The following is a 25064-nucleotide window of genomic DNA, read 5'->3' on the forward strand; positions in this document are numbered from 1 at the left end:
GGGACTCGATCTCAGGGCCCTGGGATCAGTACCTGGGCCAAATGCAGACGCTCAACCACTGAGCCCCCCAGGTGTCCCATTAGTCATTGCCTTTAGACAAACCTCATCTTCCTGGGCCTCAGTTTCCTCTCGGATAAAATGAAGAAGTTTGCACAGGGTGACCTCTCAGCACCCCCACCCAGTCTGTCTGCTATGTTCCCTCATTTTCCGCATGCCCTATTCTGACTGGTTGCTTTGACTCTCCTTTCATTTTTTTTTTTTTCTGAAGACAAGCAGGGACGAGCGTGTCCATTTCTTCACCCTGAGCCATAGAGAGTAGGGGGGAATTTAAGTCAGGTGAACTCTTTCCCATCTCTATGATTTTGTGTGACCCAGCAAAAAGGATCGTTTGAAATTTAGGGGGCAGAGGCAGAAGGACCTGGCAGGCTGGATGTGGGCCCATCATTCATTCTTTGCATATTTAGTCATTCCTAAGTGCTGGAGAGAGAGGGTGTCATGAGTAAGAAGATAAATTGCAAGGCTGTGCAGTAAAGTCCATGAGAGACAAGTAGCACCGAGCTCCTGGGTACTTGCCTGGGGTCAGCACCAAAGAGATGGTGTCTGAAGTGTGGGGGTTAAGGAAGAGTAGGGGGTTTGCTGCAAAAGGGCAACAAGAATATTCCAGGCATAGGAGCCAGTGAGTGCGAGGGCTCACTGGAGAAGGGGCCTGGCTTCAGGGGATGTGTGAGAAGATGAGCATGGGGGAGATGCACCAGGTGAAGCTGGAGCTGTGGGTGGGGCCAGGTCGTGAATGCACAGCAAGGAAATTTCTCCCGTGGGCAGCAGGGAGCCACTAGGCGTTTTCCAGCACGACTAGTTTCATTTAATGGAAGGGCATTAGGGGGAGTGTGGGTGAGGAGGAGAGGAAGGATGAAGGAGACGCCTGATGGAATGCTGTTGTGGTGGGAAGAAGTGGGCAAAGCTCAGGAGAGGGATAATAGCAAAGAGGTCAAGCACGCAAACATTCAGATTGCCAGGCTGGAATCGTGGCTATGTGGCCTTGGGAAAATTCTTCACCTTCCATGTTCCTCAGTCTCCTCATCTGGAAAATGGGGAGAATAATGGTACCTACCTCATAGGGTTGTGGCAAAGGTCAAATGAGAGTGTGTGTGTCTGTTTTCGACAAGTGTCTAGAATGTATAAACTGTGTATTTGCTATTTTATGATGGTGACAGTATGCACAGAGAGAGTCAGATTCGAGAGAGAGCTCCGATAGCAGATCCAGAGCATTTTGGCAACAGGTTGGCCATGGATGGCAAAGGAACGGGAAGCGTCCATCATGATTTCTAGCTTGGGATGCTAAGCAGGAGAGGGACTACAAGCAGAGCTCTATAGGCACCAACACACGGTGAGGAATGGGTTCTGGAGCTCGGGGGACAGATGAGGATGCATATCAGGGAGTCACCACTGAATTGTGTTAAGTGACATGGGAGGGAGGGAGGCCCCCTAGAGATGGTGTGCTGAATGGGATGGGGACCCTGGGAAGACCTGCAAAAGAATCATGTTTGGGGCAGGCTGAGGAGCAGGTGCCTATAGACGAGATGAAGAAGGAATGGTCAAAGGGATGGGGTGGGGGGGAGGGTGGAGAACCACACCCACAAAGGAGAGCTTTTCATGACAGTGGGGGTAGCCACAGCATTAGGGCCTGCTCGGGTACCATAGAGCCCAAAGCCTGAAAATGGGTTCTAGTTTGGCAGTGAGACGAGCAGTGATGTCCTCATCGTGGTGTCCGTAGTAAGAGCAGATGCCAGGTTGCTGCAGGTGGGGGACAAGTCGAAATGAAAGCAAGGAGGGAGATGTGGTCACCAGGTGACAAAGGGGTGGGGTGTTAGCCTGAAATGGAGACAGTGTGAAGAGAAGGCTTTGGGGGATGAGGGAGATCTCGGTGGATGTAGGCTTGGGGAGGGATAGGAAATGCCATCAGCATAGGGAACAAAAAAAAGGGAACATGGACAGAGGGCAGACCCACTGGAAGGTGTAGCTAGGAGAGGAGGACATGTCCAAGAGGGTAGAGGGGCTGGGCGCCCCCTCCGTGAGTTCAGGAGCCCAGGGGACAGCTCTCTGCTTCCCTTCCCTGCTCTTTGGACCAACAGCGAGCTTCAGAAGGATGCTGGAAGGTAGGATTGGCTTCGGGGTTGCTTGGAGAGTCCACAGTGACAGGTGCACACCTGGGGAGCCTTAAGCTGTTCTGAATCGCTCGCTCCCCGGGCCACGAACTTCTGCCAGACGGATCAGAGCAATGTTGCCACGTATGTTGGTGAGTGCTATCTTGCCAGAAGATTCCAAAAGTTCTCTGAGGCCAGAAGGATATCGGCAGCAAGTTGGCAGATGTCCTGGTCCCTAGGATGTTTGCCATCAAAGCTGAGAATCAGTGATGTGGGGTTTTCTCTCAGCCCTAGGCTTGACAGCTTTCTCAGCTCACCTGCACCAAGATCTGACTCTCCCAAGCCAGCTAGCCAAGAGGAGTTACCCCAGCGCGCCCCCATGGAGAATTTAGCTTTAACTTGGATGGGATTTCCTTCGCTGGTTTCCTGAGCATGAACCACCATGGTTCTCTTGGCTGCTCCCAATGTGTGTTGGTTTGTAGTGTTAATTGGCTCACTGGGGCATCTTCTCTGTAAATCAACCGAATTCAGCCTAAGGGAAGGTGTCTGAGGGTCCAGAATGATGGAGCACCTTCTCCAGGGAGGCCCGTGAAGGGAGCACAGGCCAGGCCAGACCAGGCTCTCGAGCTGGCAAGTGAGTGTCTGCAGGGATGGTGGAGTGAGCCCTCTCCCCGGGGCATGCAGGGGGCAGCCACAGGAGAGCCAGCCTCAGAGCAGCTGAGCACCAGAAGGCAAGAGCAGGAAATGATTGACCAAGTTCAACCATGTACTGTAGACCTGTACTTGGCTGGGGAGTAAGGAGTCAGAGGGGACTAAAACATGGGTCCTGCCCACAGGAGCTCCCAGCCAGGGGTGGTGGGGGGATGCAGCGGAGGAGAGGGAGGGTCCCCTGCATTGTAATATTAGTCCCATTGGGGATGGTTCCACAAGTCTCAGAAAGCCTGGCAGGCACACATTGCCAGGCACAGCCAGGGAAGGGAAATGAGCCAGAGGGAGGCTCTGAGATCTCCCTGTGAGACCCCCAGGGGGTGGTGGGAGCTAAGGATGGCAAGACTGTCGGTCCCCTGAGATTTGTTTCCCTCTGCGGGCCACCCAGCTTCTGGTTCCATGCTTCCAAGTAGAGACAGGATTATGGGGGGCGGGCAGCCTAAGAGACAGAAGAAGACGAGAAGCTAGCAAACCACATTTTGCTCAACCTAAACTGTTGATACAGAACGTCCCTCCTTTTGTCCCCTCTGAAGTGCCAAAGCAATTGAAAAGCAGATACCGGAGCCTCGCAGAACTGTGCTGGGGACAGGGCTTTGATGCGGGGCCACAGAGGGCAGAATTAAATACAACCACGAGGCACAGGTGGACCTTAAAGTACCCTCCTAGCCAACAGGCAGGTCTGAAAAGAGGGACCAGAAGGGACCAACCCCCACACACCCACTTCCTTCTAAAACTGTGTTTCTCAGCCTTATCAGACCCAGTGTCCCTTGTAACAAGGATTCTGTAAAGCCCCTTTAATCTCCTAGAATGCAATTTGTAGAAAACATAAATAAACATCAACAGGATGCTCTGATTTGAATAAGAGAATGAAAAAGGGAATTTAAAATAAAATAATATCTATTTCAGCAAGCAAATCCTTGCGCGTCCTCCCCTGGAAGGTTAAAGGAACCGGTAGGATGCTAATGCCCATGTGACACACACCAATACAGACTGAAAATGGTATGTTCTCTTGGCAGCCCAAAAGCCATGATTTTCTAAAATGTGAACTCTCCATAAAGGTCCAAAAAAATAAGAGAAAATCTTTCCTCAATTTACACAAAGAATGGCATCCCTGGAAAAAAAACAGAGCCTGTTAAAAGTATGCAAAAGGGTACTTGGTGCTCATATTAAGGAAAAAATGAATTGGCTTCTAGGCTCTCATGATTATAGGCAGGCTACCTACTGACACAAACATCTGGGGGTAGCTTTTGGAAGTTGTATAGAAGTTCCCGGTCAGGGAACCGGAACCAAAACCAAAAACAAACAACAAAAAAAGAAGTTGTATGAAAGTTGCATGGGACATAACTACGTGCTTGTTTGGGAGACTTCTGCATTGCAGGGTGTCTGGAATGCCTGCCCTCTGCCCAGTAAATGCAAATCATGCCTCTCAAGCAGAAAACCACCCCACACAATTCAGAAAACAATTTCCAGGTTGGCCTTCATCGCCAGTGAGGACAGCTGGTCTAGACCCACCAGGCAGATAGGTCACTCCCACCAGGAGAGCAAGATTTACCTGGGGCCGTGGTCCTTCCACGTAGAAATACAAGGTAGCAGAAAACAGAGGCTCCCGGGCACTGGAAGGAGGCACCCCAGAAAGAGCACACGCAGCCTCTGCCCTCGGAGAACGTGCTTGCTATCCAATGAGGGAGGATGCCTACGTAGATGTGCAGCAGAATTAATTTCTCAGGCAGGAGGGAACAGGTGAGATTACATGACTCCTTTCCCCAGAGGGATTCCCTACTGCTGGCGGTGAAGATAATATAACAATAATCATATTTACTGGACCCTGCCTGTGTGCAGGCACCGAGTGCAAAATGCAAAATTACGAGCTGCTATTATGATGCCAAGTAGTATCCATTATTCCAGGCAATGCTCTGGCAACCCTGCGAGGCACTTGGGACCCTTCCAGGTCTATGGATAAGGAAACCGAGGCACTGAGTGAGTAAAGAATTTTCCCACAATCACACCGCCATCCAGAGGCGAGTTGAAAGCCAGGCGCCAGACTCCACGGCCCTGCTGGTCTCGGAGCAGCAGGCAGCAGGGTAGAGCCGACTGTGCGGTGCCTCCTGTTCCTCATCGGAAGCGGAGAACAGGGAGAGTGTCTCCTTCCTGGGCATGGCGTAAGGACTAATTACAGCTACGATACATAACTCAGAAGAGTCTGTGACATACGGTAATCGACCAATAAACATTAGCTCCTATTACTTTCTGATGAACGAGAACCCATAATTTTCCCGTCCTCTCCTCTCCCTGTGTGGCTGCCGAGCTGGGCTCGCACCAGTTTAGATGAGGTGCAGATGCTACTAGAATGGTAATCTGTTCTGAGCTCCCTGAGCTCCCAAGCTAAGCCCCCAGCCACCCCAGGCTTGGATGGGAAGCAGTTGACAAGTGTCTTTGCTTTCGAAGAGGTGGGAATTTATCTTCCTTTGCCAGCCAGGCTTGGCTCTTTGGCCCGAAGCTTGGATGTCAGCTGTTTTGTGTTTGTGGCCCTGGGCATCAGCCCCGGGGTTGGACGGACCCAGCTTGTTGAGAGCGGGGCAGTGGGGAGCGGTCGGGGGCGGGAGCCGCTGTGGGTGCTCAGGAGGCGTGGCCCTACTACACCCTGGTTTACCAGATTGCGCCGCCACCACCACCACAAAGCCCCTCTGGGGCACTGTCCCCAGCACTGCCCAAGTGCATGGAAGGATCTAGATGGGGCGTGGAGATGGACTCTTCCTCTGTGTGCCGGTGCGGGATGGAGAGCAGTGAGGATGCAACGCGACGTGGCCGGCATCCAAACCCTCTTTCTGATTCTGCAGGGATACAGAGGTGGACCTTCCTCGGAGATTTCAGTGAGTTGCCTTTGGTGGACGCAGACTCCGGTGAAGGGCCAGCTCCTCCCCGCTCTCACGCAGGAGTCTTTTTGGAGCAGCCGTGTTGAAAGGGAAGCTGGATTTGACCCCAGTCGCAGAAGAAGCTAGTACCATTCACTGAGCTCTCGGCTCAATGAGCACACTGGGCTGAGGCCTTCAGATCTAGTATCTCATCGCAACCTGGCAGCAATCCAGAACAGTCGCTTTTGTGCTCTTCATTTTACAGATGGGGAAACTGAGTCTCAGAAAGGTCAAGGAGCTTGCTCGGAGGTAGGATTCAAGCCGAGGATGATGGAATGTGCCAGGCACTTTACGTAGAGTCATATCTCATTCACTATTACTTAATTCTTACAACAGCCTGGTGAGGTGAGCGTGATTATTCCCATTAGGTAGCTAGGGAAACGATAGCTCAGAGAGGTTAAGTAAGTTACCCAAGGTGGAGCTCAGATATACAATAGGCCTGTCTGCCTCTCCACCATACCAGGCTGCTAGAGAGAGAGAGAGAGAGAGATCCTGCAAGTGAGACGTGACCTCACGTTACCCAGAGCCCCTCATCTGACATCCGTACAGTACTTTTCCACATTTCCAGAGCCTTCTCACTCATACCGGCTGCTGCAGACCTCTCACAGCCACGGCTTGGCAGCTGGGGTGGCAGAGATAGCATCTGCAGGCTCAGGGAAGGTTGCCAGGTGAAGGGTGGGGTGAAGAAGGGTTCCCACCCAGAGGGTTCCCCTGGCCCCACGAGGAGCACCTCCCCGGGCCTGTGCGTGAGAAGGGTGCAGGGAGAGGAGTGTTCGCCTGTGTATAGGCCTGCAGGGCAGGGGGTGGGACCTGGCTTTCTCTCTGCCCCCCGGTCAGAGGGCTGTCAAGGCAGCTCTAGTAACCAGGAGATTACTTCTCCCAGACTTGTAGCTGCAGCTGAAAATACACTTTTTCCATCTCAAACTTCCTTCTCCTGGTCCAGCCCAAGAATGGCTTCAGAGGCCGCTCCCAGGGCTCGGGAGGTGTTCCTGTGTACCTGTTCAGTTCCCTAAAATGGTAAAGTGACTTGCAGTTCAGTGGTAGAGCTGGGCTGTATTCAGCTGACCTTTATTCTGTGTCTCCATGCTGACGGGCACTCTGTTCAGTGCGGGTCTGCTGTCTCCAGATCCAGCTTGTTCTGCAAATCGCAGCTGCCCCCCCACCTGCTCCCACAGCCCCCTGGACCTCTGCTGCTTGGCTTCACCTCACATGTCAAGACCACCCCCCCCACCCATGTGGCCACTAAAATGCCCTTGGCTCGCAACCTCCAAGGCTCCTTGGTTCACATCCTGGTTTGCTTTTGTTTCTTGGCGGCTCCTCTCCTGCGCTGGCGTCCAGACTTCGTTGACATGGACTGCCGCAGGGTGTCCCTGGTCTGAGGCTTCCAGATGACCGTGTGCGGGTCAGAGGTCCAGCTCTGGCATCGCACAGACCTGGGTTTGAATCTTGGCTCTACCAACGGGCCGTGTGTCATCTGGTCACTTCACTCTCAGCCTCAGTTTGTGCCTCTATAAAATGGGGGGAGATAATAGCACGAACGTTATAGCATTGTTAGGAGGAGGATTCAATGAGATTTTGAATGTAAAGTATCTGGGCCACAGTAAACTGGATACACATCAGTTATTGGTGCTGTCGCCATCACATTGGTCTGGAGGCCCAGGTTCCAGGTGGCAGTTCTGTTCAGATTCCCACAACTGCTGACCTTCCTCCGAGGATTCTTACCTGAGCCCTGGTACCTGACTTAGCCCGTTATTAGAGTAATAATAAGAAAAAGATGCCAGAGTCGATGTGTGCCAGGTTAACACAGGCAGGTCTCACTATACCTAAGACGGTGGTTCCCAAATGTACATAAGTCAAAGTTATGTAAACTGTATTTTTCTGCACCAAGAGAGCCTATTTAAGGGATGTTAGACTGAATTTTCTTTTAACTTAAAGGTTGTATTTATTTGAATGGGGGAAGGGCAGAGGGAGAGAGAGAAAAAAAGCAGCCTCCCTACTGAGATGGGAGCCCCACCTGGGACCCAGAGATCATGACCTGAGCCAAAGTCAGATGTTTAACCGACGCCCCTAGACTGCATCTTTTCAAATATTGAAAAACACCCTTCTACAGCCAGTTGGAACCAAACATCATCTATAGATAGTATTTGCTTAAAGTGTCTTATATGTTAATCTTGCTTTTCCCCCTCATGACATCTCTCATAGAAAGTGTGTGATCCTAACAAACAAACTTTTTAAATTTTACCCCATCTCTGTGTCTGGACTCCTCTGAGGACTCAGAGGTAGGTTTCGTAGACTCCTTGTGTAGCTGGTGAATGAGGCCTGGAAAGATTGGGAGACCTGATCCCTGGGGGTAAACGTCGATTTCCGCAGGGGGCAGTGGTGGGGTGCTTATGTGCCCCTGGTTCTGGGCTGGGACCCTCAAAGAGAAGAGTGATCAAGTTGCCAGGGCAAGAGCCACCAGGCCAGAACCACTCTGTCTGGAAGGGGAAGCAATGCAGCTGCACAAAGGCAAGGAGTTCCTCTCTGACATGAACCAGAACAACTTCCTCTCTGAGGACTTGGTACTCCCCCTTACACTCAGCCTGGCAGCACAGAGGGCAGCTTCCTGGCGAGCAGGATACTTCCCAGAGCTTGCTTGGCCTTGCCCAAGGGGCCTGAGAGGGACAGACACTTTTCTGGCATAAGGCAAAGTGAGAACAACAGGACCTGGGGTTTGGACTTTGCTCAGGACCTGTCAGCTCTGCAAGGGCCCAGCGTCCTCAGGGAATGTTCAGGCCGGCCTCAGAGGGAACAGGATCTGGAGGGTCCGACCTCACAAGAGGCTGTCAGGTTCCCTCATTCCCAGGTCCCAAGGGCTTCTAAGTACTGCCAGGGTGCTCATAAGAATCCAGGAGAATCCTCTTTGAGATGATGGAGGGGTCTTGAAGGTAGGGAGACACAGGACTGTGCAGGCATCTCAGCCCTGTTTTTAGTGAGCCTTGGCACTGGCTTTACCCCCACCCCCCACCCCCAACCGCCCTGTCAGCCTCTCATTCATCTTCCCAGACCCAGCTGAAATGTCTCCTTCTCCAGGCTGCCCCCTGCCCCCCGGGACCCTCCCCTCCACCTTCTGTATCTTGACAGGCTTTTACTATGCGTGGATCTGCCTTCCAGACCAGACTGAGCAATTTGAGGGAAGGGACTGTATTTTACTTATTACGGTAGAGCAGTGCCTGGCACAGAGTGGACATTCAGCAAGTATTTCCTATTAAATGGATGGAGGGATAGTTGGCATGAACCTGTCGACTATCCACACATCCCTCTGTCACGGGTGCCATGAACCCCTATGTCTCTCTGCTTTTCTAGGCCTTCTGTTCTTCATGATGCTCTGCTCCCTGTCCTTTTTTTCTCAGCAAGTGATCCACAAAAACTCACCCCTTTCCCCAGGGAGGTGAGCTTGTTGGGTTTATGCAAATAGAGTATGTCATGGGCTCCATCCAGTCCAGTCGAGTAAATATTTCCTAACTCCTCCACTTGCTGGCTGGGCCCCAGGAGCCGTTGGCTGAGGTTCAGTGGTTGTTGGGTGCTAGGGCCTCCCGTCTAGGGATCCAGGGTCTGCATAGAGGACTCTGACCAACCCAGTGTGTTTTTATTATTATTTATTTATTTATAGATTTTATTTATTTATTCATGAGAGACACAGAGAGGCAGAGACATAGGCAGAGGGAGAAGCAGGCTCCATGTGGGGAGCCTGATGTGGGATTCGATCCCGGGACTCCGGGATCACTCCCTGAGTCAAAGGCAGATGCTCAACTGCTGAACCACCCAGGCCAACCCAGTGTTTAAAAGGCTTTGAGATTGGGCCTCCGCACCAAGCCATGTAGCCTAAGCCAGATCAGGGCCCCTTAACAAACACCCCTGGGGGGGGTCATGTGGCTCTCCTGGGACTGCCCTCTCCTGGCCAGTTCATGGAAACAGTGGGGGCAGAGATATCCAATGACACCTGATATTACTGTGACTATTTTCCATCAGCAAATTTGGATTAAATCTCTAACTCTAGAGTCAAAGACTCACAGATCCTCAGGGCCGAAGGATCCCTTAGATCAAAGGTCCCCTGTTCCCAGAAGGGCTCCGCAGACCTCTGCTGTCTGCACAAAGCTTTTTTCCCCCTCCCTTCTACCCTGTATGTCAATACACTCATTCATAATATAACATCTTACAACTAAGCTTTCACTGTCTGCAGTGACATTTCAAAAGAAGAAAACAGAACAAATTTTTATATAATTTTATTCAATTTTTTCCATTTGAGATTTTGCTTCTTTCTTTCTTTATTTGGTGTTAAAACATCAATTGTATGTAATGAAATGATCTCACACCCCAGTCAGATGGCCCTTGTCCCCATGTGTCTGCCAAAACTCACCCAGGGATTTTGGCCTCAAGACCCAAAATACAGCCTCCTCTAGGGTTGAGCAAATGCCATTGTTAGGCCTTTTTTTTTTCTTGTTAGACCCAAATCAACTCCCCATTGTCACCATCTCTGGAGTTGTCACTCTGCTTGCCTCATTTTCAGGACCTGAGTCCTTCCCCTTCACCTGACAGCCGCTCAAGAGTTAAGAAGAACTGTCACCCTGAAATCTTCCCCTTTACATGTAGACATCCAGGTTTCCCCAAATGATTCCACACATCAGGTTTCCGACTGCTTTACTTAAAGCAATTACATAATACATGAATATCTTCTGGAAGACTTTTGATCCCTGCCCCATCTCAGCCCTCTTCCCAGAGGTAACTTCTATTTACTGGTGTGTGGATATATATCTAGATAAATTTTCTTTCTGCACTTGCATGGACATGGGTTCAAATGGACGTGTATAAATATTTGTGGGTTTTTAAAGATGCATATATACGTATATACATTTGCATAAATTATACTGTGCGTATTCTTCTGCCACTTTCTTTTTAAACTTAAAAATAGGATTTTTAGGCTCACCTGAGTGGCTCAGTGGTTGAGCATCTGCCTTCAGCTCAGGGCATGATCCTGGGTCTGGGGATCGAGCCCCCCACAGGGCTCCCTGCGAGGAGCCGGCTTCTCCCTCTGCCTGTGTCTCTGCCTTTCTCTCTCTGTGTCTCTCATGAATAAATAAATAAAATCTTTATAAAAATAGGATTTATAGATTGCTTCATGGCAATATATTTGGTTATATGATTTTTTAAATGACCACGTAACATTCTATGGTTCCAGTGTAATTTTACTTTTTTATTATCCTTCTGATGGACATTAGATCATTTCAAGTTTTTTTGTTTTTGCCTTTTTTTTTTTATGGTGCTCTGATGACCTCTTTGAACTCCTATGTGCCTTGATGCCTTTATATGCATATATTTTGGTCTACCAATCACCCTCTTTAAGTGTAATCTCCATAGGTGTGCAACATTTAATTGTCAGATGACATCTGGTTAGGCCAGAGCACAGTAGGATCTCTTGTTCATTTGCTCATCCATTTACTCGTTCAATGAATTTTTATTAAGCATGTGCTATATCTGTGTAATGCCCTGATTATAGTCGATCCAAGCCCAGATAAGGCTGTAGTAGGCCTATCTTCATGGAACTTACAGGATCAAACAGGGGAACCTCCCTAGATGTTCTACTTCCGTTAGTACAGCCTAGCCTACAGATTGTTTTAAAAGATAATTATATCACACAGTCAACTTACATGCTCCTAAAAGTTATTAATGTCTCTCAAGTATTTTAAAATATTAACTGTTGCCTCAACTTGTATAGTTAATTTTCATATTCTAAGTCAAGGATTTTTACATTTGCATTTTTATCTTACTACTTTCTTCCTATCTTTCCATATTTTTAAGCTTTTAAAAAAATCTTGCTATCTTTGGGCATAGACCTATTCCTCATACAGAAATTTATGAAGTATGCATGCTACACCTTCATGCAATTTACTGATAACATTCTTAGCAAGACTGGACCGTGTGCAGAGTCCTATGGCATGCCATCAGAGATGTCCCTCCTAGATGACAGTGGCTTGTGAATTAACCCTATCTCAACCATATGACCCCATCTTGACCTCCAGGGATAATATATATATACATGTATCAAGCATACATACATGAACACATGCATACATGCAATAATTACAGCATTCACCTGATCATCTTTTTTTTAAAGATTTTATTTATTCATGAGAGACACAGAGAGAGAGGCAGAGACATAGGTAGAGGGAGAAGCAGGCCCCCTGCAAGGGCCTGATGTGGGACTCGATCCTAGACCCCAGGATCACACCCTGAGCAGAAGGCAGATGCTCAACCGCTGAGCCACCCAGGCATCCCCTGATCCTCAGTTCCCTATAAGAAAGGGAAATCAGCCTAGACTGGCATGGCTTTTTGAGTCAGTGTGATATAGTAGAAAGGGTTGATTCTGGATCCAGACCTAGGTTCACATTCTTTCCCTGCCTCTTCCTGGCTGTATGACCTTCGGGAAATATTTGACTTCTCTGAGACCCAGTCTCCTGTATTCTAGGATTGTCGGAAGCATTTGTGCATTAATCCCCTGTGGATCTAATAAGCACTTACTAAGTAGCAGGCATCATGCTCTGCTGGGCAGGCCGTAGCAAGTAAGATAGATCTCCCAGGTATCATAATCTTCATGTTGTTTGATGACAGAAGCAAGGAAAACCTTCCCTGGGATATAATTTACAGACATTTAGCCTGAGTCCTTGAGACCCAGGTAAGAATCAGAGATTATCTCCCTTTTCTAGGTAGGAAAACAGATAGATGGTTGGAGAATCCTTTGACTCAAAGTCACTCAACCTTTTCATAAGAAGTTCAGTAAGTGCTCCCCAGCCTTAGAAAATTTAGCATACACTGTCAATTGTGGGAGTTTGGCTAACCTTTGCCCCTGGAACCCTAACCCAGGCTAATAAGGGTAACAGCATAGATAGGTACTCCATACAAATTGAACCAGAGGGTGAGCCCGATGTGAAAAAGAGCTGCATGGAGCTACAGTAGTGCCTCACTTATCCAGAGAGCCTGAAGCCCAAGAATAAGAAGGAAATAAAATCTCAGAGCCTTCAACTTTTATTTTAGAAACAGTTGTAATGTGCTTAATGATCTGGTTTTTCCAGCCCTTAGCAAATGAAAGCTGCAAATTTGAGCTGAAATAGGGGCTGCTAGAAGCAAGCATACCAACAGTAGCAGATAAAAATCTGGTGTGAGAAAGGAGTTTAAAAACCAGAACTGCAAAAAAGAAAAAAAAGAAAGAAAGAAAAAAAAAAGCAATTGGGGGCCATTTAGTGCTCTGGCCAACAGAGGCCAAACACTTTGTACCCCCGAGGGCATGATTGCTTTTAAAAGGAGTTTACAATTATGACTTGAGTCATTCACTAAATTATCTTTCAGGTACTCTTCAAGGGAAAGTAGAGATATATATAATACCTTTAAGCAAGGTCCCTATTCAAAATGAAACCAATCAATATCTACCCCAAACTGAAATAAAAGTCTTTGGAGCTGTAAGGGATAGATTTCGGGACTGAAAATTTGCCAATGTGGGAGGGAGAGAAATCCTAGGGATTTGAAAGATGTGTTAGATTTTAAATCAGAGGACTTGAGTTCAGATCCTAGTTCTCCTACTAGCCAGCCATGTACTTTGGATAAATCTCTTCCCTTTCGTGAATTTTGTTTTCCTCAACTGTAGAATGAGAGTAACATCGCCTGCCTTTAAGATCTCGTGGGAATATGCTGAAAATCAATCAAAATTATATGTTTGAAAGTGCTTTGTATGCTGTAGAACATCACGGAAAGGTCTAAGGGAGATCTGTAGGCCACATCCCAGGGGTTGCCTCCTGGTAGATGGTGACTCAAGATGCAAGAAGACAAGGAGATGAGTTTTTACTTATTGCTGAACACACACATACACCCAGGAACATCCACATCTGTATGTGTGCTCATTGACCTCATGTGCCCTGAAACTACTCAAGAGTTTCCTCTCCCCAGGCAAAAAAAGAAACTCTACAACTAACTTTAACACCTCATAAACCAAAAAGTTCTATATGGATACATAACATTTTGAGTGCTTACTATTTTTTTTTAAAGATTTTATTTATTTCATGAGAGATACACAGAAAGAGGCAGAGATATAAGCAGAGGGAGAAGCAGGCTCCCTGCAGGGAGCCTGTTGCAGGACTTGATCCCAGGACCCTGGGATCATGACCTGAGCCAAAGGCAGACGCTCAGCCTCTGAGCCCCCCATGCATCCCAAGTGCTTACTATTTTTATTCATCATTTTTTTCTCATTTAAAATTAATAATTAGCTTAAAAAAATTAAACTTGAAGGAACTGGGTGACCTCGAAAGGGCACATCTTCTGGAACTCTAAAGGCCCTCCACTCCATCATCCAGCATTTGGGTTGTCTGTGGTCTTTCAGATTGTTGTCTGGGTTGGTACATTCAGCCCTGAAGCCTCAACAGGGAATTCCCGAAATGAACAGCCCTTTGTTACAAAGGATAAGGCTTCAGGGCCAGAAATATCTGTTTTGTCCCCAGATCTGTCCGTTCTGCCTCCTGGGCTCCGTTCTTAACATTTTGGCCATAGGCACTTCCTCACCAGTTCTTCCCTGGGCTGCTACACTCAACACCCTTTTCACCAGTTGCCCTGCTTGCACTGTATCCTCTTCCAACCCCTATTCCACACTGCTGTTGGCATAACAGAGCTCGTGGCCTCTACTCTTGTTACACCTCGCCCCCAGAGTCCAGTCTGAACTCCTGCAAAGCACGCAGGGCGGCCAGGGGCCCTCTCCCCACCCCACACAGCAGCAGCAGCTGAACCACTTGTTGCTCCCTCCCTCTGCAACTTCCAACAAGCTCTTTCCACTCCCTGGCATGCCCTTCCCCGCCTTCTCCTGGTGAGCCCCCTTCTTCGCCATTCAGGGCTGCTCAGAAGGGCTTTTTTCTGTGAAGCCTTCCTTACTGCATTCCCCCTTCCCTAGCTATGCCCTGCCCTGCCACGGTGAGTGGTGAGCGACAACCCTTCCATGCCAGCACTGTGTACCCTTCTGATTGCCACAGGCCTCGCATGGCAGCTGGTTCTTTCTTGTGAGCTGTCTCCTAATGCACCTGGGAGGCCTTTATTCATCTTCGTGCTTCTAGTTCCCCTGGGTATACAGCGGGTGCATACTAAATGCTTGTTGCACTAAACTGATCTAGGAAGGGGACCTTTATGGGGGCAGAAAGCCTGTGTTTCTAGCATGCCACATAGAAGGCCAGCTTAGCCCACTGTTATTAGAGCAGATCCAGTGTCAGAGGGCCACAAGGGGTGCCTCACTTTATTTGGGGTGCTGCAGGAGTACAAGAGACAAGGACCTCAGCCTTACTAGAAGACTGTTCTCAAAGATGAAAATTACTAGGGAAAACCATTTCCTTTCATTGATAACCGATGCTCCAACTTTCAGGGCCAGGCTTCCAGGTCGCAGGCAGTAATCCAGGAGAGGCCGAGGACAATCCCACTTAGATCTGTGGTAGACTTTACTTTCAATAACTACACGGCCCCACGTACATGTAAAAATCCCAGGTTCCCCTGGTGGAAATGTTTACACCAACCATGCGCCACATGTGAAAACAGCAGGATGCACAGAGGAGGCAGGGCTCCACAGGCACATTTCTGGGGGGCGGGGAGCCAATGGGGTTGCCTCATAGAGTGATGTAGACAGAAGGGGCAGGGGTCTGGAAGCGAAAGACCCAAGTAGAAAGTTAGGCTCTGCTCCTCCTAGCTGTGTGGCAGTGGGCACGCTACATAAATTCTAATTGTTTCTACATCTGTAAAAACATCTGATAAGATTATTTCCCTCCTTAACTTATCATGAAGAATGAATGATGATACATTCAAAAGTGCTTTTTAGTCTCTAAAGTGCTAAAAAATATGTTTTCTCTCTCTGGAGCTGAAGCTCTTGGAACTAATTTGTGGAGTGATTCGCAACTACAAGCTGGTGCGTTGTGTACACCCGTGTGCGTGAGCATGCATGCATGCGTGGGTGTGTGCATGCATGTGCACGTGTGTGTGTCCAGGACAAGTAGGACATCTGCCCTTCCTTTTGTTACTTTCCTTTGGAACCCATAGTAAAATACACACTGAGGTGGGGATTTCATGGCATGGGCTGAAACTTCTCTTTCCCGTCCTCATTTATCTTTCTCGTACTGAGGGAGGGAAACAGCAAATATCAAACCCCTAGAGTGAATTCCTACACATCCAGGAAATACAGAATGCTGGTTCCCGAGCCAAGTATGTTATGTTATCGTATCTGGTAGATGTGTGCTTTATCTGGACATAAACCTTACCCGGTGCAGTAATCGAGAACTTTGAGTGGGGCCTTTCTTTTGATAAGAAAACAGTGGGATTAAGGTTACTGCTGAGTTGGGGCACCTGGGTGACTCAGTGGTTGAACGTCTGCTTTTGGCTCAGGGCGTGATTCCGGGGTCCTGGGATCAAGTCCCACATCGGGCTCCCTGCATGGAGCCTGCTTCTCCCTCTGCCTGTGTCTCTGCCTCTCCCTCTCTCTCTGTGTCTCTCATGAATAAATAAATAAAATCTTAAAAAAAAAATCACTGCTGAGTTATGACAGGAGACAGGGTAGGCAATGACCGTTGGAGCGATAGTAGAAGAACGAGCCACGCCACAGTACAATAGAAAGGACTGAATGCGGAGTGAGGAGACCCGTCCTAATGGGCCTTGGCTTGGTCTCCAGGCCTGGCTTGCCTGCAACTCTGGCTGTGTTGCCCTGAGCAACTTATTTCCCTCTCTGGGCTTCAGGAGTCCAAGCTGTAAAACAAACAGTTTGGACCAGGTGATAGCTACATTTCCTTCCCGTTCTAGTGGGGAAGGAAGGGAATCAGCACTTGTTGAATGCCTGCCTTGCACCTGGCGTGGTCCACACTAAGCTTCCTTGAAGAGTCTATGATCCCGTGAACCCGCCACACACAAGGTAAGAGTTAGGTTTATGGAGAACTATGGAGTCAGATAGACTTGGGTTGAAATCACAGCTCTATTATTTACCAGCAGTGTCACTTTAAGCCAGTTTCTTAACATCTCCACGCCTCAATCTTTTCATCTGTAAAATGGATCTGGTGACATAGTATACTCTATGCTCCCGAGTATGCTCCCATTCTCTTTTATGCATTGTGAATTTCTTAAATAGATTCCATCTAGTCTTCCCTCCTTTTGTGGAGAAAGGAAATAGTCTAGGCCTAGAGAACCAAATGAAGTAACTAAATATTAGAGCACACAACTAGTTATACCAGGGTTGGAACCCAAAGTCAGGACATCTCATTGATCCTGAGCTTTGTGCTTGCTTCCTGGATGTTTTGGGGTTGTTTTTTAAGATTTTTTAAATTTATTCATGAGAGACAGAGAGAGGCAGAGACATAGGTAGAGGGAGAAGGAGGCTCCTCACAGGGAGCCCGATGTGGGACTCGATCCCCAGACCAGGATCACACCCCCAGCCGAAGGCAGATGCTCAACCTCTGAGTCACCAAGACGTCCCTCTTTTTTCTTTTTAAGAAAGCATCCCCTGCTCTGGGAAGAACAGCAAAGTCCATCCATGATAGGCAGCCCAGGTGTATGCGCAAGAACCCAGGGTGATGGCAAACTGCTTTCACTCACTGACACTTCCCAAGAATAGCCACTGGGCTCAGGAACCGTTTTCTAGGGTTGACTTAGAGACCATGTTCAGCATTTCTTCCCCCACTGCACCTCCTACTTCCTGCAGCTTCACTTATTTGGGGGCAGAACAGCTCTCTGGGCAAATCAACAGTTCCGTGGGCCTCCTCCCTGGAGAGTAGTAGCTCTGGGCTCTTCGGGTAGGTGGGCTACCCAAGAGCCAGGAGGGTCTGATTCAATGGGATCGGGGTGACAAAAGAGCACTCCCGTCAACCCACGGGAAGAGAGCAGCGGGAAGGGAGCAGCGCAGGCATCTCAGGAGGGCTCTGAAGGAATGCAGTGTAAAGCTGCTCGAGTCCTGGGCACCAAGAAATATTTGTGAGAATGCGTCCTCAGCGAGGGCACAGCCCCTTCCCAGAGTTATTAAATTTGAATTCATGGACTTATGTGCCAGAGGGAGAAGAAAACTTTTATGGGTTTAAAATGATGGGGTTTTTCACACATGTGTCAGCACTAGCAATGCTATGTCTTAAGAACTGAAGCCAAAGCATTAAATAACACGACTGATAAGCCTGTTGCATTTCCAGAGTAGGTGCAAGCCAGAAAAACAGGGATGCCTCTTTGAAAAGTTTCTTTCCAGGAGGTGGCAACTCCAAGTGGCCCCGGCTTCCTAGGAAGTACTGGTTTATTCAAGGACTTCCCACCCCCACCCCGGCTCTTCTCTTCCTTTTCTAGAATTTTGGATGGGTTTAGGAAGAAGATCCCAGTGTCCATATGCAAAGGTGCATCTGGGCGGGTCTGACATAAGTGGGACTAGAGACCAGGGAATGGGTGAGGCCCTCTCCCCAGGTACTCCCCAGAGGCATCCTAAGGGGGCGGGAGTCTTGGACTCACAGGGAACAAGCAAGAACCGCAGAAAGAGGAGAGTCTCCCAGGTGAAAACGCAGCCAACATCTCCTGGGGGACTTTCAGCCTGGCTCATTGAGATGAGTTACCTGCCTGTCCCATTCCACCGCTTGAAATATATTTTTAGGATATTTTCATGAGCAACGTGTTCGCTGCCAACCCTTTATAGATCGGTTACAAAACAGAAACTCTTCCTTACTGCTCAGGAGAAGTGTAGAAGGGGGGGGGGGGAGAAAAAAAAATCTTGCCTGTAATTGAAGGCAGGTTGGGAGATGTTCACGCTTTGAAATTCTCCTTCTTGTGAAATGTTTATGAAACACTTTCCACAAACGAGTTATGCAACCAGGACAACAGCTTTGATCGTTTTCATCGCCAGTGATCTGTTCATTAGTGTTGGGCTATTTCCCCCAAAGAGAGCCATGTGAAAATGTCATGGGAGGGGCTAAGGATGAGCACCCCAGCAGCCCCCATACCCCATCACGTGACCCCAAAACAGATGGTTCATAAGGAGGTCCACGGGTACGGCCTGGCCAGAACACCACCTTCTCCACCACCCATGGTCCCTGCTGTCTCCTACCCCCTGGGAAGTTTATAGTGCTGTTTGTAAAAAGAGCACCAGGAGAAAGTTGGAGGATCATTCCCTTAAGGGACCTTTGCCAGTGTCTTGTTATGTAACTTTATACCATCTCTGAAGCTCTCTGGGCCTCCGAGAGATGGGAAGGTAAATCTGCATCCCTACACCCCCCAGCTGGGAGGCGAAGCCAAGTAGGACTGTGTGAAGGCTCCCGGCTCCTCAGAGGGGGCTCTCTCCTCTCAGAATGAAGCTACTGCTTTTCTCAAGCAGGTGATGTCAGGGAGTTCATTGGGATTAGAAAACATAATCACCCATGATGACTTTTTACCTCCCTGGTCACTGCCCAAGACTCAGGGTAATACCTGTACATAGCGCAGTGGGTGGAGAAAATCTTGAACTAACAAACCTTGTCTGCTACAAGGACAGGATGGTCAACGGCTGCGACAGAGCAGAGCCCTCTGCGGTGGCCCATGTCCCCAGGGATTAGTCCACCCCAGCAGGGCCCGGAGAGATATTCCATTTGCGTGAGAAGAACCACCCCAAAGGGACCCTGGAGACAGTCCTCACCATTCCAGGCAGGCTGTGGGTTTGGTTGGGTTTTCACGAGTACGGGGGAAATTGGGATTTTCACCCAATTTGCCTCGGGTTCTCACATTAGAAGTCAATGGGATTCCAACAGAAGCCTCTCTATCTCACCTTCCAGATCCACAGCCAACACCCAGTTGCCTGGAAAGGCTCCAATCTTTTCCATTCGACAGCACTGAAATGGATTGCTTTTTTTTTTTTTTTTAATTTGGGAAGGACTTTGTTTCTTGATTTCGTAGTTTCTTAGCCCATGGACTCTTAGAGAATCGTTGGAGTGTGCAGGAGGCTGGATGTGCTTCCCTCCCTTCAACTCTCTTGCAGAGATCCCCACCACCCCCACTCCCAAGCAAAGCAGAAGTTTTAGAACTTGTCCCCGAAAAAGAAATCTCCTTTCGTGTCTCTTAATTTGCTTTGTGATGGACTCTCTTCTTTGGGGGTTACTGCCAGCAGCCCCTATCCAAAGGCTAATGAAGTAGGAAAAATGAAAGAGGAAAATGTTGGTGAAGCAAAAATCAGGAGGATGACACAGGGGGCGATGGTGGTGGTGGTGGTCGGGGGGCAGGTAGGGGATTGTCAGAACGCCCCAGATGAACACCCAAAGGGATTTTCTGCTATCACATCATATTTAGAACTGGGAGGCCAGCAGTGCCCCTAAAAGAGTTTGGAGGGCAATTGATCCAGGAAACAGATGAAAGGGTGCGTTTTCTTTTATGATGGCGCTCGCTTCTGAAATTAAGTGTTGCAGGAAGACCTGGCACTGATTCTAACAGATAGCACCCAGGTTGGAGGCAAAGCACATGTTTTCAAGCTCTGTCATAGCTGCACCTTCTTATCTCCATTGCGCATAATGAGTCTCTAAAGGAGCCCTGCCACTTGCCTCTGAGCTGGAGCCGCGCCAGGCCGCCTGCGGTGGTTCTAGGAGCCTGGCTTTGGCTTCCCTGTTCTCCCTCTGTCCCCCTTCTTCCATCCTGCCTCACCTAGTTCCCCCACTGGAGTGAGGGATGCGCTGGGGTGGGAGGGGGGCCTAGGAGGGAGATGTGGGGAGGGGAGGCTGGCCCCAAAAGGCTTTGCTTAAGTCAAATCTCCTAGAGCAAACCTTAAGGGTGGTGGTGGTGGTGGTGGTTTTAAATAAGTAGTCTTATCATCTATTCCTAGCTTTTTTAAACCTGCTAACAAATGTTTCCCCGGAATCTAGGATGTGAAAACTCTAATTTCTAGGGGAAGAACTAGGACACCAGAGCTTCTTAGACGGAGATGCCAAGCGTGGGTGGGAAGAGCTGAGGGGCACTCCGGGGGGTAGGGATGGGGCTATCTTGGAAATCACTCCTGGGTGGCCATGCCTTGAGAGTTTTCAGAAAGTCTCAACTCTCTGCCCCCACGATGAGACTTCCTTGTCTCTCTCCCTTCCTCCTCTCTGCCTCCAAGGCTCCAGAATAAGTCTCTTTAGGTGGGAGAGGAGAGGAATGATTTGTGAAGGCTGTCCCTGAAAGAAGCACCCTCTTGACCAATTTTGGTGCAACCACAGCTTGTTGGTGCTGTTTAGGTCCACTTTACCTTGGAACGTCATGTCAATGTGGACTAGACAAGTGTGCCAAATGCACTAGGGAACTGGAACTTATTGTTCCATTTTTGGACCGGAAGAAGGAAAAAGCGTATAGAATCATAACAGATGGAGAAACCAAGTCTCCTACAGGCGAAATGATTGCTGGAGGTTATGTAGTAAATTAGACTTGGGGCTAGGACTTAGAAGCAGGGTCTAGCTCCCTGTACAAAGTTTTCCTGACTATACCTCCCTGAAGATTACAGAGAGATGGGTTCTCTCTATGCCTTTTATTCAATTAAGTCACCTTAATTCCCACTATGTGCAAGGCACCACATTTAGGACATTCACTCTTTTCTTGGTCTCTGACGTCACTCACTCGGATCTTCCTAGCTCTCCAGCCAAAGGGAAATCTTTCTTTAGTGATCCGAAGACCACTTCTCTGCAGCAATGAAGTGTAAATACAGCTGTCCATCTGAATTTTTAACTTGGGGTCGACTAAGGCAGAAGCGATTCTAGGATGTCAGTGACATTCCCAGTGTAGACCAAGAAAATGGTTTGAGCAGGACATCCATGGTCAAGAATTTCCATCAAAAGGGTCTCCCCAATGTCTTTTTAAAGTGGTCTAGGGGCAGCCCTGGTGGCTCTGTGGTTTAGCGCCACCTTCAGCCCAGGGCATGATCCTGGAGACCTGGGATTGAGTCCCACATCAGGCTCCCTGCATGGAGCCTGCTTCTCCCTCTGCCTGTGCCTCTGCCTCTCTCTGTGTGTCTCTCATGAATAAATAAATAAAAATCTTAAAAAAAATAAAGGTGTGGTCTAGATCCTATGCTCTTTTTTAAAAAAAATTATTTATTTGTTTGTTTATTTATTTATTTATTTATTTATTTATTTATTTATGATAAAAAGAGAGCGAGAGAGAGAGCAGGAGCTGAGAGGCAAAGGGAGAGAGAGAAGCAGGGAGCCCAATGTGGGGCTGGATCCCAGGACCCTGGGATCATGACCTGAGCTGGAGGCAGATGCTAACCAACTGAGCCACCAGGGCACCCCTAGATCCTATGTTCTTTGTCATATTATATGAATTCAAAGTCATTGGACTCCCCCCTCCCCAACGACTTCCCAAAGAAAAGCTGCCAGAGGGTAGTTAGTTGTTCTCTAGGTGGGAGGAAGGGTGGGCACAAATAGTGCTTCCCGCCCTGCCCTTGGACACCTGGGAAACCCACAGGTGGGTGGTTGGTGCTGTCATCCAAAGGTGGTGGAGAGAGGCTAGAAGGATTTAGAAGCCATCACAGGCCCCTCGGGCTGCAACTGCAGTAGTGACTATGAGGGAGACATGTCCCCACCTGTAGGGAGACAGGCAAACACTGTCACCAAAGCCACTGGGCAAAGAGGGCTGGCTGCGGAGGTAATCCGCACGCAGGCGATGGATAATTGTGGAAAACGAGGAGGAGATGGAGGGGAAGCTGGCTCCCAGACTTTGGGATTCTCTGGACCAGGAAAATAAAAATAAAAAGCAGAGCATGGAGAAGATTGATAAAGGGCTGCCAATACGTTGTTTTGTTTTGTTTTACTTTACGAGGTGGGGAGTTTTTACTTATTTTTAAAGATGTGTTAATTTGAGAGAGAGGAGTATAAGCAGGGGAAGGAGTAGAGGGAGGGGGAGAGAAAGAATCTCAAGCAATTTCTGCACTGAATTTAGAGCCCAGCAGGGGGCTTGATCCCACTACCCATGAGATCATGACCTGAGCCAAACCAAGAGTCAGACCCTCAACTGACTGAGGCAGCCAAGCAGCCTGCGAGGTGGGCAGTTCTTAAAATACTATTTAGAGGATGCCTGGCTGGCTCAGTCAGAGAAGCATGTAACTCTTGACCTCCAGGTTGTGAGTTTGAGCCCCATATTTGGGTGCAGAGATTACTAAAATAATAATAATAATAATAATCAATATAAACCAATAAACAAAAATAAAATAAAATACTTTTTAGGATCAGCATCATTTCACAAAAGAAATCCTAAATCTCTCCCAAGAAAAAAAGAACATCATCTCAGAATTTGAAAGAAATATGTAAAGTCATTACAATAAACTTATTTTTTTCTCATTTTATTGAGGGAGAGGATGAGCTATATAGTCTGTACCAACACAGCCCGCAGAATGGTGCTAGAGGATGATCTATTCTCAGTAAATTCCTCCTACTTATAGATTGTTATTCCTTTTTTTAAAAAAAAAAGATTTTATTTATTTATTTATTTACTTATTCATGAGAGACACAGAGAGAGAGAGAGAGGCAGAGACCCAGGCAGAGGGAGAAGCAGGCTCCATGCAGGGAGCCCGACGCGGGATTCCAGGATCACACCCTGGGCTGAAGGCAGCACTAAACCACTGAGCAACCCGGGCTGCCCACCTTTTTTTTTGTTTTGTTTTGTTTTTTAAGATTTTATTTATTTATTCATGAGAGACACACACACACACAGAGAGAGAGAGAGAGAGAGGCAGAGACATAGGCAGAGGGAGAAGCAGGCTGATGTGGGACTCGATCCCAGGACCCTGAGCCAAAGGTAGATGCTCAACCACTGAGCCACCCAGGCGCCCCCAGATTCTTACTCCTGAGCACAACTCACCTCCCTTACCCGCTGCCCCGGGCTGAAGGGCACAGGCAGGCTGGAGGCCCCGTAGGCACCGAGCTAGCCCTTTACTCTCTGGCCTAGTCCCTCATCCACCTTGACCATCTCTAAGTCTCCACATCTGCCTGCCTGGGGAGCCCAGACCTTATGTTGTCCTCCTACCTCCTCTTACAGATTAAAACTGAGGACCTCAGCGACTCCCTGCAGCAGAGTCTCTCGCATCGGCCATGCCACCTGAGTCAAGGACCTGCCATGATGCCTGGAAACCAAATGTCTGGGGTAAATGCCAGCCCATGCCAGGGAGCCCAGTAGTCTCAGCGGGCCAGTGAGTTTAATTCAAGCCTTCTGCAAAATGCTTGACCTCTAGACCTGGCTCTCAGGGAATCCAGATAAGTCTGAACACCCCCCCCATGCCCCCTGCAGGGAATGTGACAAAGGGATGAAGGCCTGGGGTGGAGATTACAGAAGAACCCTCATGAAAGGGAAGTTGGGCTCCCTCTATCTCTCTGGGACAAAGGGAGCCAATCTTGCCAAAACAATGGACCTAGCAGCTACGGGGCTGGTGTCTGCCCGCCATCTCTCCATCTCGGGGGAGCCCTGTGATGACAGCCACTGCTACAGATATAGAGCATTTCTGTTTCCAGTGAGCCCACTCTCCTCCCTCAAGCTTTTGCATCAAAGCCAAACTAGAACAGAGTGTGTTGGGGGAAGAAAGAGGCACCCTGAAACGGTAACGACAAATGTCTGAGAGGGCGGTTGTCCATGTGGCGAGCCTTTCTCCTGGTCTGGATTACCTGGGGAAGAAATGCCACCCCCTCTCTAGGAATATTTAAGAGTAGGATGTGCATGCATTCCTTCGCTTCTTCATCCAGCAGGGGATTACCGTCTTGGTGCACAGAGCCCTGGGGGTCAGGATCCCCCAAGCAAGCATAGGGGATTACTATTTCCCCTTTGGGAGCTGGTGGAAGGAACTCAGGGGACGTAGACTTTGTGTCCAATCTAATCGGTTGTATTACAAACTAATAACTTACTCTTTCTTCCAGGAAAGGCTCAGGCTCAGGAAAGGCCAAGATATGCCTTTTAGCATAGTCAAGTGGCATGAGATTAAAAAAACAAAATTAGACGATTGGGATTCCATGTCGTTTCTAGGGTGAAGCTCTGAGAGATGGGTAATACTCAGCCTGTGGCTCCGACATTTACAGTCGAGTTGGGAGACAAGCCTGACAGACACAAAAGTTAAATAACAACGCAAAGTTTAAGGACACTACGCTGCAAGGCACTGCTTGGCTGAGTGCGGGAGCTGTAATGATGCCAGCATTAATGGAATAGCTACTACGTGCCAGGCACTTGAGCTACGCAGAGGCATAAGGCAAGGTCACTGCCAACGAACACGCAGACTCTGGAGACCCCAGGGGACAGACAGGCAGGAGACAGATGGAGCCAG

General features: G+C 48.6%; 1 protein-coding gene across 3 annotated transcripts in view; it reads left to right on the plus strand.

Moving 5' to 3' along the window:
* Positions 1-25064, plus strand: part of POU2F3 (POU class 2 homeobox 3) — a 76349-nt gene that overhangs the window by 32491 nt on the left and 18794 nt on the right. For all 3 annotated transcript variants that reach the window (XM_055305879.1, XM_055305881.1, XM_055305880.1), the window contains exon 4: positions 23795-23899. In XM_055305879.1, coding sequence (XP_055161854.1) covers positions 23795-23899 — 105 coding nt within the window. The remainder of the gene's footprint in view (positions 1-23794; positions 23900-25064) is intronic.

Source organism: Nyctereutes procyonoides, unplaced genomic scaffold (assembly GCF_905146905.1).
Source record: "Nyctereutes procyonoides isolate TBG_1078 unplaced genomic scaffold, NYPRO_anot_genome, whole genome shotgun sequence".
Lineage (NCBI taxonomy): Eukaryota > Metazoa > Chordata > Mammalia > Carnivora > Canidae > Nyctereutes > Nyctereutes procyonoides.